At 61.6% G+C, this 13,524-nt stretch overlaps 1 protein-coding gene across 4 annotated transcripts in view; it reads left to right on the forward strand.

Annotated features, from left to right (window-relative positions):
- Positions 1 to 9,101, forward strand: part of PEMT (phosphatidylethanolamine N-methyltransferase) — an 85,549-nt gene extending 76,448 nt beyond the window's left edge. For all 4 annotated transcript variants that reach the window (XM_043583330.1, XM_043583328.1, XM_043583329.1 and 1 more), the window contains exons 4-7: positions 3,236 to 3,381; positions 5,924 to 6,035; positions 8,521 to 8,595; positions 8,803 to 9,101. In XM_043583330.1, the coding sequence (XP_043439265.1) occupies positions 3,236 to 3,381; positions 5,924 to 6,035; positions 8,521 to 8,595; positions 8,803 to 8,860 (391 nt within the window). In that variant the 3' untranslated portion in view covers positions 8,861 to 9,101. The remainder of the gene's footprint in view (positions 1 to 3,235; positions 3,382 to 5,923; positions 6,036 to 8,520; positions 8,596 to 8,802) is intronic.
- The last annotated feature ends 4,423 nt before the right edge of the window (positions 9,102 to 13,524 follow it).

Below are 13,524 nucleotides of genomic sequence, written 5' to 3' on the forward strand. Positions count from 1 at the left end.
CTTCCTCTCTTCCCACTGGAGAAGGCATGGAAAAGGAGCCACACGTGGACAGAGGCCCGGGTCCAGTCTTGGGCAGCTGCCCAGCCGCTTCAGGGCCTTCTGCCCATCACTGGCCCTAGATCTTCCCTTTGTTAGGAATCTCCATCTGCTTCCAAGCAGATGGCTTCTCCTGCAGGGTCATCCCCCTGGGAAGCTGCTTCAGGCCAGCACATCAGCGAGAAGTTTCCATTTTCATCGCTGCCTGTGCGGCATGCGCTCAGAGCCAGGCGACTCACGGGCTTCTTGGAGGATGTGAGTGAATTCTGGTGGAGGAACCAGAGCCAGCCCGGCGCGGAGCCTGAAACCGAGGCCGGATTCTCTGGAACCCCGTATCGGTCCCCTCTGGGCGGTGGCTGGGCTCCCTCGGCCCCCCGGGCCCCCAGTACTTGCCCTCCTCCTGCAGTAGCTGACGAGGTCCCCTGCTCTGCTCCTCCCCGCCAGTGACTTCCCACTCACCAGAGCACATTCCAGACGACCCCAGGGCGCGTCTCTTCCGCAGGCTGCTTTCACACCGAGCTCCTGTGCTGGGCTCTGCCCCCAGCCTCTGCCTGGGCTGTTCCTCTTTCTGGAATTCTCTCTCTGCCCTTCTCCTGATGAATTTCTTCATCGGATCCCAGCTTGAGCCTTGCCGTGGCCTCTCCTAGGCCCGTCAGGTGTGCCCGCCCGTCCCGTGGCGCCTGGTGCTTCATCACACGGTGTCACCCTGCGTTCACACCTCTGTCCTTCCCACTGTCCGCAAGCCCCATAGGAGAACCCGGCATGTCTCACGCTCACCAGAGTGTGCACAGACATCGGTTGCTCTGCCTCATTTCCCTCGGTTTGGGGGCCAGGGGGCACCCCAGGCAGGGAGGAGCAGGTGCTAAACCTGCCAGGGGCCAGGCGGGGGGGTTCACTCGAGCCCACAAGAGCACAGAGGCCTGAGCATCACCCCCACCCACCCACGTACATACTCCGTCTCTGCTGGGTGTGCAGGTGAGCCCCACTCGGGGTGGGGCGGTCAGCCTTACCAGAGCCCGTGCCCTCCTACGCACAGGAGAGGTGGGGAGGGTGCGGAGGCTGGGCGGGAAGCTGCCTGTTCCATGGCCTCAGCTGCTGGGTCTGCGGGGCTGAAGGTGTGCCTGCGTCATGGGGCTGCCCAGAGGGTGAGGGCTGCTGGCTTCCCAGAAAGTCAGATGAGGGCAGAGAGGGGTGGGGCATGGGTGTGGTGACCACGGACAACAACAGGGTGTGCGTGACCCTGAGCCAATCCCAGCGGCTTAGCCTGGACCTTCGGGGTGACCCTGAGCCTGGGCAGCAGGAAGGCTGAGGGAGGGCGGTGGTGGGTGGAGAGCCGGGGGTGTGGGCAGCGTGACCGGTGTATAGGTGTGCTTTGACATACGTGTGCCGCTGTTTGACAGGTCACCATGCGGGCCTCTGTGTGCAGCGGGAGGGGAGGTAGTGGGTAGCGGGTGCTGCTTTTCCTTCAGTTGATGTGAACCATAACCCGTCCTGTCTGGTGCGTGCCAGGTGCCTGGGAGATACTTGAGCGAAGCAGAAGCAGCCTCTGTTCTCTAAGAGCTGAAAGTAGTTGGGGAAGAGAATTCGAAGGGGGTGGTTTTTTAGCTCAAATAAGGATGGTTTTATAATAATTTGAATTTCCCAGTGGAATGAATGAGTGAGGATGGTGAATTTGTTCTGCTTGAAAGAGACTTGCAAACAGAGGTACCTTGTGACGGATGGATAGATACAGGATAGACTGATAGATGGATGCATGGGTAGATGGATGGGTGAGTGGATGGATGGGTTGATGGAGGGATAGATTGATAGATTGAGGGATGGAAGGATGGGTGGAAGGATGAATGGATGGAGGATAGACTAATGGATGGGTAGGTGGATGGACAGATGGATGGATAGATAGAGAGGATAGTTGGATGAATGGATGAATGGATGGATGGACAGATGGATGGAATGATGGATGGACAGAGGATAGACTGATGGATGGGTGATGGGTGGATGATGGAAGGATGGGTGGATGGATGGATGGATGGATGGAGGATAGACTAATGGATGGGTAGGTGGATGGATGGAAGGGTGGATGGATAGAGGCTAGACAGGTGGATGGATGTATGGGTGGGTAGGTAGATAGTGAGCTGCCCAGCTAAGAGGTACCTAGTAAAGAGTGAGTACAAGCAGTTGTCCTGCATGAGGCAGGAGAGCCCCATGTCTGTTCTGAGTGTTATGATCATGGGGAGTGGTAAGTATATGTTAGTGGTCCACGCATGCACTTGCTCCCACACACAGCCTTTCCTTTGAGTATGCCCCCCCCAGTGCCAGCTCCCCACTAGTGAGGCAGACCCTGAACCTTGCTTCTATGCATTACCATGAGCCCAGTCACTTTGCCCTGCCTGCACCATACCTTCCCATCTTCAGTAGCCAGTTGGAGAACCTGAACTTCCAAACCCACGAGCCCAGTCCCTTCCCCCCTGTTTTCATCACTTGCCATTTAACAAGGCCTCCAATGGCTTGGCCCCAAAAGGAGCTTGATGGGGGCATTTCAGAGGTGAAAGGAAGACATTAAGGGGCCTCTGAGGTGCCACCTGGGATGCAGCCAGCCCTGCCCAGGGACTGTGGAGGCCGCAAAGGGGACAGAGTGTGGCCCAGGCTTATGGGCACTGTGTCCACTCTAGGGGCGTGCGATGCCACCACCACACGCACGCTCTGCCAAGTGCCAGGGCACGTGGGCACAGCCAGGGGCATGCATCTTTCCTGTTTTGAGCCACATTTGCCTCCGAAGTACTGGTTCTAACTGGACAGGCATCAGAGTTTGCAAACTGGTGGTCTCTGGGCTGAATCGAGCCCGCTGTCACACGGGAGTCTAAAGCAGTTGTCATTGTTGCCTATTTCTAATAATCAGAGTATTTTACATACAAGTCATGATTTCTGGCTTCTGAAAAAATAAAAAAATTTAGGAGGGCCCAGGCTCCTCATTCTGGTCACTGGTGGCAGGAGGGGGATGGGGGCTGCAGGGGCAGGACGGTGCTCTCCAGGAGCACCACAAGCCACCTGCAGCCTACCTCACTCATTTGGGTCACCGGCCTGGCCCCAGCAGGCTCTGAGACCCCTGGACTGGCTATTCTGGGGGTCACCTGGGAGACAGAGGGGGGCAAGGCTGGGGGAGCCCCTCTCCCCGGCAGTGATCTCCTGACTCTCCCCCCAGCTTCACGCAGGCCATGCTGAGCCAGCCCAAGATGGAAAGCCTGGATAACCCCACGGCCTACCGTGTGGGCCTTGCGCTCCTGGGAATAGGCAGCACGTTTGTGCTTTCCAGCTTCTTTGCACTGGGCTTCACCGGGACCTTCCTAGGTAAGACCCCGAGGACTGGGGGGCACGAGCAGACGTACCCTGGGCTCAGTGGGGAGCAGGGGCTGGGTGGCCGACCTCCCTGCCCTCTGTGACATCTTCGTGGGGTGCAGAGGAGGACCTCGCCACCTTCTTGCTCTGCCACTAACTCTGGGGCTCAGGGCGCCTTCCCTCCACCAGGCCTCTGCCTGGTCAGCTTGGGAAGCTGGGCTCTCCTATCTCATCCAGCTGGTCGGCCGCCAGGCCAGGTGGGATTTCCGCTGGCTGCATTTGGGCCCCAAGCCAGGGCTGGTGCGGGTCTGGATCGGGTGTGGCATAAGGGGGTGCCGTTCCTGCTCTGCATTTCCCACTGCCTACGGCTCAGGTGCTTTTGGGCTGGGAGCCCAGTGCTGGCCTAGCTAGAGGTCCTCATGACCTCAGCAGCTTCTAGCAACTTGGAAGCCCAAGGAAGAGAGCAGCCGGGGAGGCTGGAAGAGCAAGGGCAGTCTTGGGGCCAGGAACGGAAAGGAGGAGGCGGCCCACAGAGGGGGCCCAGCAGGCAGCCGGCATGTGGGAGGTGCCCACCCCTCTGATGGGCTGATCTGGGGGGTCCCGGGTCCTCGCCAATCTCAGCCCCCAGCCCACTTCATAGACCTGGCCTCAATTTCCTCCAGTGCCCAGGGATGTCCCCGGCACCCTCCTGGTTTGCCTGGGTCTCTCTATCCACAGTCGCCTGGGGCCCCGGGGTACTGCAGGCTGCAGCGGGGAGCCTACAGCTCTAAAGGAGCTTGTGTTCACAGGCGGACGAGACCTCCGGGAGCGGCGTGTGCAGGAGGCCTGTGCCGAGGCCCGGCCTGGGCCTGTTGGGCACCTGTGGCAGTGGGGCCCGCAGGTGGTTTAGCGCCTCGTGCTCAGGCCAGAGCTTTAGGGTGCCCGGTGCTAGGGGAGGGGCACGCAGGCAGGAACCTGGGAGGAGAAGGTGGGAGCTCCTGGGTCTGCCAGGTGGGAGTGGGGCACTGGGCCAGTGGGAAGGAGGCCTGGGAGCAAATAGCAAGTTCCGGGACAGGGTGGCAGGCAGGTTGGCCGGGGTGTGTGTGTGGGGCGGGGGGGGGGGGGGGGGTGGCAGCGGGGGCGGGGGGGAGAGGCAGTCAGGCAAGGGCTGGAGGTCAGGTGGGGGCCACATCACATGTGTCCCCTAAGGCCATGCAGGGGCCTGAGGCTTCACTCCTGGGCACGTGGAGGCCATAGGAGGGCTTGGAAAGATCTCATCCCAGCAATGAGGAGGTTGGACTGGCTGGATAGTGAGGTGGGGACAGGGAGGAGGTGGGGATCACGGTGTAGGCCTCACAGAGCCGGGGCCAAGGGCCACAGAGGGAGGGGGGCCGCCGTCCTGTCCAGCCCAGGTCCTGGAAGACCAGGAGTGAACAGCCCCGTGGCATGCGGGCCTGGCACAGGTGTGGGCACAGAGCTGGGAAGGAGCCGGTGGAGCCCCAGATAGCGTGCGGGGCAGGACCTGGTCAAGGCCGTGTGAGGCGAATCGCCCAGAGGAGCCAGGCAGGGTGGGCGGGCAGTGGGAAGGAGCCTGACAATAGCAGTCACCGGCGGCACACCGCCACCCAGAAGAGACGGCCGGAAAGTGCCGCTGGGCCCTGGATGTAGGGCACAGCGGCCACTTCCCTCCTGTGAGTCAGCCCCAAAGCGGGTTTCTGTGCCATCCGCCTCCAGGCCCGCAGCCCCATTTCCTGCCTCCTGGGAAGAAAGCCTTCCGCAGCCCCCCGGCAGCTCCTGTGCCCCCGCACCCTTTGTCCCCAGACAGCGGACTCCCCTGCCTGCCCCTGCCCTGCTTTTGCCTCGGATGAACAGCACCGTGCCCGTGGCGGTGTGGGCTGCCTACCGGCCAGTGCCAGAAACCGTGTCCCTGGGCCTCTTGGAGCGGCCTCAACGTGAGGCCTCGTCACCGTGCCTCGGAGGGGTGGAGGATAGGCCTGTCCGGGGCCGGCCATCTGATGGTCACGCTCTCCACCGCGACCGGCTGCTCTGGGCTGGCTGCAGGCCGTGGTGGGCAGCTGGGGTGGAGAGGCAGAGCAGGCCCCCCGGATCCCTGGGGTGGGAGGAGCTCACCCAGGCCCCTACTGGGTGAGAAGGGAGGATCTGGGGGCAGAAACACCGGGTAGCAGGCAGGGAAGGGCCTCTTGCAGGAGGTGACATCAGCTGAGGGAGAAGTGCCCAAGGAGGAAAGATGCTCACTAGACAGAGCAGGGAAAGGCATCCCAAGCAGAGGGAACAGCATGTGCAAAGGCACAGGGGAAAGGAGCAGATGGGGGTGTGGAAAGGCTCAGTGCCTTACCCCTGTCAGGACCCTGTGCCCTGTGAGGTGTCTGCATGCTGGTGACCCGAGTGGACCCGCTGCTTGGGGTGTCCCTTGACCCAGTACGCTGTACAACCTGCTCCTTGGCTGGGCTGGGGCCTCCTGGAGGGCAGACCCGTGGTGCCCACCCTGGGGGCCTCCCTCAGTAACTGCGCAGCCAGGCTGTGACCCTCCGGTCCTGCCCCAACTTGTCCACAGGCGATTACTTCGGGATCCTCATGGAGGCAAGAGTGACCACATTCCCATTCAACATCCTGGACAACCCCATGTACTGGGGCAGCACGGCCAATTACCTGGGCTGGGCCATTATGTGAGTATCGGGCCTTCCTGCCCGCCCTCCCTGCCTCCTGAGGAAGACGGGCCAGCCTTCTGTCATCTGTGGAGCCGAGGTGTTCCTTGGGACTTTCTTCTCCATGGAAACAAACAACATCCTAGAACACGGGTTAGCGAACTTTCTCTTGAAGGGCCGGAGAGGCGGGGCTCCCAGGCCATAGGCAGAGCTCGGATGCTCAAAAGCAGCCGCGAGCCAGTAGGTAAATGAATGGCTGTGGTCGGGAACCAACACCGCTTCATTCTTGGACACTGTAATTTGAATTTCATAGAATTGTCATGTGTCATGAGATAGTCTATTCTCTTTTTTTTTTTTACCCATTTAAAAATGTACAAATCATTCCTGGCCCACACACCACAGACTGCCAACCCTGTCCTGGAACATTAGGGCTGGCAGGTCCTGAGTGACCGCCAGGGCTCATGCTTCACCTTCACGCTGTCCAGCGGCCCCAGGTAAGGAGGCATAGGGGGCGCTGTGCGCTCTGGGCCTCAAACCACGCCCCCTCCGGAGCACTTCCTGTTTGTCCATTTTCTGCGTTAGGGCTTCTTCCGTGGGTAGTTTTTCAGTAGAAAGCGTTCTGCTTTTATTGGACGCTCGAAACCACGTGCCTAGAATGTTGTAGGGGCTCCCAGAGACCAGAAAGGTTCCAGGACATCAAGGGATGAGTCTCAAATGGTGGCGTGTCGGGAGCGGGATGTTTCCTCGCGACCCCTGCCTTCAGGTGCAGCCCAGATCGGAGCGCTGGGCTCTGAGTGCAAGGCGCTAGAGGGGGACCTGTGGGTCTGGCAGGGACCTGTCCCCCTGCCCCAGCCCAGCCCCTCTCACCTGACTCAGGCAGTGGGAAAGTTCCATGCCCCTAGATTCACTCAGGACACAGAATGTCTCCCTAGGCCCCACCCTGCAGCCTCTTGATTCCTGCCGGGGCCGGCGCACCCAACATTCCCTCCCTTTTCCGTTCCTTTCCTCTGAGAGCTCCTTAGAGATGCGCCATTGCCTGGGGCTGCCAGACGCTGACCCGGCAGGGCTGCTCCAGGCCTCCTGCAGCCCATCTGTCTCCCACCAGGGGCCCCACGGCTGGGGGAGCACTGGTGGGCCCGGGGCAGCAGGATTCCTGGGGGCCCTGGGCACCGGGGCCTCCTGCTGTCTCCGGGCCCCCACCTTCCCAACCCCCTAGCCCGAGTGGGACACCCCACTCCCCAAGGTGCACAGCCGGTTCCCTAGGGCCAGCCCTGCCATCACCTCGGGCTCGGGGCCAGGCATGTGGCTCAGTCTGGACCTCAGCCTCCCCGTCTGCAGAAGGAGAGGATCCTTTCTACACAGGGCTGTTAGGGTGTCAAGGTCAAGAGTGTGAGAGCACGTGGAAAGTGGGGAAGTTTCGTGTGGGTGTAATGGAGAAGGGGTACCCCTTGGCTCACGCTCCAGGGCCCAGTGTGGGGGCTGTCCCGGGGGGTGCAGCCCCCTGCCCCCTGGCCCCATCCTCCTGGGCCTCCTCCCCGGCTCCTCGGGTGCCTGACTTATGGGTGGGGAGGCTCTGCTCACTCCAGAAAACCAAACCAGGGCCCGTGCGTAAAGCTCCCGGAGGGCAGATTTCATCTTAGCCCCAGAAGGGTCTCTGGGGTTGGCATCTCCACCCGGCAGTGGTGAGGGGCGGCAGACCCCTTGGCCCTGCAGGACGATCGGAATCGAGTCCACAGAATGGAGGGTGGGGCCTTCGCTGTCCCTGCTGGAGCACCCAGACAAAGAGACAGGGTGAGGCCCTGGGCGGAGGAGAGTGGGCAGGGCAGAGGGTCTCCGCACGGTGCACACACGTCCCGGGGCCCCCAGCCTGGGACTTCTGTGAAGGAGGCAGAGCGGGGGTCACAGAGCCCACCTGGGGCCGTGTTCCCTGCTGGCTCCCCGGCTCTGTGTGGCCCCATGAGCTAGTTTCCCTCTCTCCTCCCGGCCATCTGGATGCTGTAGCCCGGCCCCTGTGGAGCCTCTGGGATCAGAGGTAACTGGAAAAAGCGGGACCAGCTGGACAGCAGATGCACCCAGGCTCCTCCGTGTGGCGGTCACCGGCAGGGAGCCTGTGAAGGGTCCCCTGGACCCTCCACATGCAACTGGGGGTTGGGGGGCCCTGGACCCGTTTCTAGAAAACACCCTGAGAACACTGTCACTGGAGGGCAGTCATAGCATTTGTCCCCCCCCCCCCCCCCCCCCCCCCCGCCGGAACATCGTCCTCTGCAGAAAAGGACATGCTTGGCCACTCGGGCAAGTCTGAGAGGCCGGATGTTCTTTTCATCCCTGCTGCGTCCTGAGCCGGGGGCCGGGGACATGAAAAAAGGGAGCGTGGGCCCCCCCTTGGAGGACCGAGCCCTACCAGACAGGCGGTCAGCCGGCGGTCATCGGGTCAGGACCAGGACGGCGGGGGCCCCGGTCCGAGAGAGAAGGCCGGGCGCGGGAGCTGATAATGTGTTCTCCGCAGGCACGCCAGCCCCACCGGCCTGCTGCTGACTGTGGTTGTGGCCCTCATCTACATGGTCGCCATCCAGTACGAGGAGTGAGTAGGCCCGCCGTCACACACGAGGAGTGTGACAGGCCGAGCGGCCGACAGGAAGCTCAGAGCGGACCCAGTGGGGCCTGGGGGGCCGGGCAGGCGGTGACGCGGCAGCCCGGGCCTCCTGTCCACGCTGCCATGGGGGGCACGGCCTGGGACGGTGGCATCACCCCCGGGGACCTGCTGATAGAGCCCTCCCCCTCCCCACAGGCCCTTCACCGCTCAGATCTACCAGCAGAAAGCCTCCTCGTCCCGCAAGAGGAGCTGACCGGGCCTGCGGCCACTTCACTGAGGGTCTGCCGCCCCGGCCTGCCCCGAGTGCCAAGCCCTGCGGTGGGGAGCAGAGCGACTGGCCGCGGCTCCGTGTTTGCGCCTGATGAGGGCCGCTCAGTGCCTTGGAAACCTCTGCCTTGGGGGCCCTGGACACGCTGCCGTTTGGCCACTGAGCCCCCAGCCCCGCTGCCCCCAGAACATCCTAACTCAACAATAAAGGCACCCTGACGCCAGCATCCCCTTGGGCTCTCTGTCCGGCCAGGTGGGGATGGGGAAGGAGTTTGGGGCTCCTGGGAAGGGAGCATTCCCCTGAGGGCTCCCGGCCAGGCTGGTGTGGCCCTCCTTCTGCCCGAAGCCTCTCAACCCCGAGGCCAGCATCACCGTCCGCACTCGGCAGGGCAAGGACTTGCCCAGATGTTTGAGCTTCCTGTGCCTCCCGTCTCACCCCCTGCCCCAGCACCCCGTCTTCCGTCCCTTTCCTTTGGGGACCCGCCCAGCCTCCAGGCGGAGGTGTCCTCATACCAACCACCCAGCAGCCCCACACGCCAAGGAGCTCCCAGCCTCTGTGAGCTGCCGTCAGAGACTGAAACACATTATGCTGAAAATGTAAATGGTGACATGATGGTACATGGTGGGGGTGGGAGCCTGTCGTCAGCCAAGGAGATCGGGGCGGGGGGCCCTCTGAGGAGGGGACATTTGAGCTGAGACCCAAAGGAGCAGAGGGAGCAAATGGGAGGATTCCAGGCAATGAGAAGGGTGAATGCAAAGGCCCTGTGGTCAGAAAAAGCAGCAGGCTGTGAAGGACCCAGCTAGTGAGGAGCATCAGCCAGGAGGTGCTGGGCCCTGTGGGGTCGGGCCAATGAGCGGGCCCAGCTGGCACCCCCTGGGGCATTTGCAGAAAGCTGGGCTGTGACCCTCATGCTCTCTGAACCCCAAGCCGCCAGGTCCAGCCCAGATGAGCTGGCCTTGGAGACATCATCCTTGTGCGGTGATCTGAGGGCTACCAGAAAAGCCCAAATGTGGTGACAGTGCAACCCCCTTTGGCCTATGAGGGGCCTGGCACTGGATGGAAATATCATGCCCCTGAAGGCTGACGTGGAACGGGCTGTGGGAAGGGACCAGTGAGGCTAACGTGCTCCCCCAGAGCTGCTAGCAACGCTTGAGCCTGCAGCGGGAGGGGAAGGGCTGGGCGGGCTGGACCTCGGACATTCGGCATGCACCTGCTCTGGGGCCCCGCCCCTCACTGGCTGTATCTCGAGACTCCCACACGGGCTGGGGTCACCCCCGTCTGGCAGCATAGGCTCGGTGACCTGTCCCGGGGGCGCAGGTCTGTCCCACCCCAAGCTCACACTCCCTCTCTCCCGCTGAGGTGGGAGGCGTCGAGGAGAGGTGGGGGATCCCGATGCCGTGGGGTCGGGGTTCCCGGATGGAACCGGAGGTCCTGGGCCCAGCACCCAAGTCTCCCTTCACCCCCCCCCGCCCCCGGGGTGAACTCAGCATCTCTGGTTAATGCTGACATTTCTCTCCTAATCCCTCGTGAGCCTCAAATCACCAGAGGAGCAGGCCATCTGATCACGTGGGGCCTGTTGGTCAAGCCTGGCTGTGGAGTCTAGTGGACAGGGCTGGCCGGCCCCTCCTCCTGGCCCCAGCCTTACCTGCAGGCCCCCAGCCCTCCAAGGACACAGGATCGGCCTTTCCCTCATTCGTGCTGGGAAACTGCCGTGAGCCCAGACTCCACCTGCCCACGGGCTCTTAAAGCCCCAGCCCCCCACTCTGTAAAGGGGCCACCATAGCCATGCCTGCCTCGTGAATGCACCTACCGCCCAAGCAGTACAGGCTGGGCCTCCCCTGTCACCCAGGGAGCTCCTTGAGCCCTTTTCTTTGGTTTCTGGAATCCAGAGTCTATCTCAGACCTTGAGGGCCCACAGGAGGCATCTAGTCTGATCTTACCCAATGCTTCAATCTCTGCTTCTGCTGGCGTACCCCTAAGAGCAGGGAGCTTACTCCTCCACAGGTCCCTCTGCACACATAGCCTTTAAGGATATGCTGCCCCCACCCCCACCCCAATGTCAGGGCAGAACAGAGAAGCCCCAGGCGTCCTGACCCCTGGGTCCACACGGCTGTGGGAGGAGGGGCCCAGGGTGGGGCCAGAGCCATGCGCTGAGCTGGCTCCCCTGAAAGGGTCTGCTGTGAAGGGAGCAGAGCTCAGGCTGCCAGACAGCTGTGATCTGGGCTTGTTGAAGGCAGCCTGTCCGAGGGGAACACCAGCTCTTTTTTGCCATTCTCCCGTTCAGGTGGCGGCTGTGGACCAGGGTGACATAGGACACCTTTGTGCAAGGGGCTGGCGGGGATGGGCTCCGGCTGGCACGACAGCGTTCTCTCGGGGAAACAGCCACTCACCTCCACCCCCCCGATGAGGGCCTGCCCGGCGCTCTCCTCGAATAGCTTTTCAAGGACGCCTACACTGCTCTTTGCCATCAGGCCCTGCCGTGTTGCAGATTTCTCGCCTTGGGGGCCAGCTGTCCACTGTCCGACGTGCCCTCACCGTTTCGTCAAATATTTTTAAAAGTTCCCATTTCACTTTGAGCAGGAAAATTGCTGCCCTGCCAGTAAATGATATTTACAAGCAGGCTCAGCCTCACAGATGCTGTTTGTTGCTTTATGACCAAACACACAGAAAAGGAAATCATTTGTAACCATTGTTAACCTGGGCAACATAAAAACAAGGCTTGGGCTGCTGGGACGTGGGCGGTGGGAAGCTGGGAAGCTGGGGTGGGGGGAGCAGGGGAGGTGTGCACATGTCCCCCCCTTCCCCCAGCGCGTTGCCCAGAACGTCCACGGGCGGACCAGACAGGCTGATGGCGACGTGTGTCTTGCCTGACCACAGGGCTCACCTATTGAAAATATGTCCCCACCCCAGGACCACTCAGGTTCAGTCAGCCTGTGGCAGGGCCTTGCCGTAAAGTCACCAAGGCCACCTCGAAGAACAGAAAAGCGTAATTCAATTAACCAAGAGCTTGGCGGTGCGCGGGGGGGCGTCATCCCTGTGTGCAGAGGTGGGTGCCTGCCTCAGAGTTGGCCTCATTCCTGTGAGGTGTGGGCATTAAGGGGGGGGGGGGTCCAGCTTCCAGTTCCTTTCGCTCAGCTCCTTTCTGAAGTTCCAATGCTTCAAAAACATCAGCATGTGTTACTTTTGTAACAAAGAGGTAGGCCTTTGCAAAAAAAAAAAGCCAGAAAAGAGGCAGCCCAAACTAGCAAGCCTCACCCCTGCTTGCTCCCTGGGGGAGTGAGGCCCCACGGGCCGCGCACAGTGGTGGGCAGGTGCATAGGCTTTGGGGGGCATCCATTTGGGGAATGAATGACCGATGTGCTCAGGGCTTAACTCGCCGCACGTAGGACAAGTCATAACCTGGCATCTGTGAGGTGGGGTGACGTGCCCAGAAAGTACCGGGGATTGTGGCTGAGAGCCCAGGCTGGGCCCAGTACCTGCCACTGGCGCTTACCAGCTGGAGGGGGCTGGGGGCACGATGTCAGCACCAACCTTGACATCTGCCCTGGGATGGGGGAGGGAGGCTCTATCCAGGCTGGGTTCCACCCACTGGATCTCCTTAGGGAGAGCTGGGTTCAAATCCTTGACCTTGCCGCCCTTGAGCCTCTGCTCATCACGGTGGCCTTCCCAGGAGTAGAGGCCACCTCGACTCTGGCCCCCTGGCACGGGCCGTCAGGAAGGAGCCAGAAGCCATTGGATTTCAGAGCCCAGCTGCCCATACCGCGCCTTTGCAGGAGGCAGAGGGAGGGCCCCTCATCTGGGGGTGACGTGAGCCCCTCCCGTGACCACCCCTGCTGGCATCCTTGTCTGGTCCCTTTCTGTGGGGAAAAGCCCTGCCCACTGTCCGCAGCGGCCCTGCGTGCAGGACACCGGCTCAGTTCTTTCTCACCTCAGATGGGGAGGGCAGGGTCAAGAGGGGTGGGGGGACCCAGTCCAGCTGGCCTGTCACATAACTCCTGCATAAAGGACACCCAAGGGGTGAGCCCTTGGGTGCTCCTCTTGTGATACGTGCTTTCGAACCCCCTCATCAACAGGAGACACAAGGCCTGGGGACAAGTGTGGAGGGGGTGGGGCTATGGGGGGTGTACTCTGAGAAATGGGCCACGGATGTCCCACGGTGGGGGACAGAGCCACAGGAGGCGTGCCTTCGGTGGTTAAGAGCCAGGACCGCCAGTTCCCTGGGTTCAAGCCCCAGCCCCGCAGTCTCCGTTTCTCCGTCTGTAAAATACAGACAGTAATAGCTCCTGCTCCTTAAGGCTGCCAGAAGCAACCATGTAAAAGCGCATGGCACAAAGAAACCCTCTTCTGGCGTCGCCCTGGGGAGGGTGTGAGGTTCAGTTGGAACTCTTGTCACAGAGAGGCCGGATAAGGTGAACCCCACTCCTGATTACTGCCGCCTGCTGGGTTTGCCCCTGCGCCCCGCTCCTCCCAGCCCTGCAATCTCATGGGTCATTTACTGTTGTTATTACTACCAAGTTCCTGCCCCCTAAACCGCTCGTACTTTCTCATCCACAATGGGAACCAGAACCGCCATCTTCCAGAAGAGGAACCCGGGACGCAGAGAAGGCGAGAGGCTGCTCTGGCCCCGGGCCTTCTCATGCACTCGCTCG

Source organism: Prionailurus bengalensis, chromosome E1, assembly GCF_016509475.1.
Source record: "Prionailurus bengalensis isolate Pbe53 chromosome E1, Fcat_Pben_1.1_paternal_pri, whole genome shotgun sequence".
Lineage (NCBI taxonomy): Eukaryota > Metazoa > Chordata > Mammalia > Carnivora > Felidae > Prionailurus > Prionailurus bengalensis.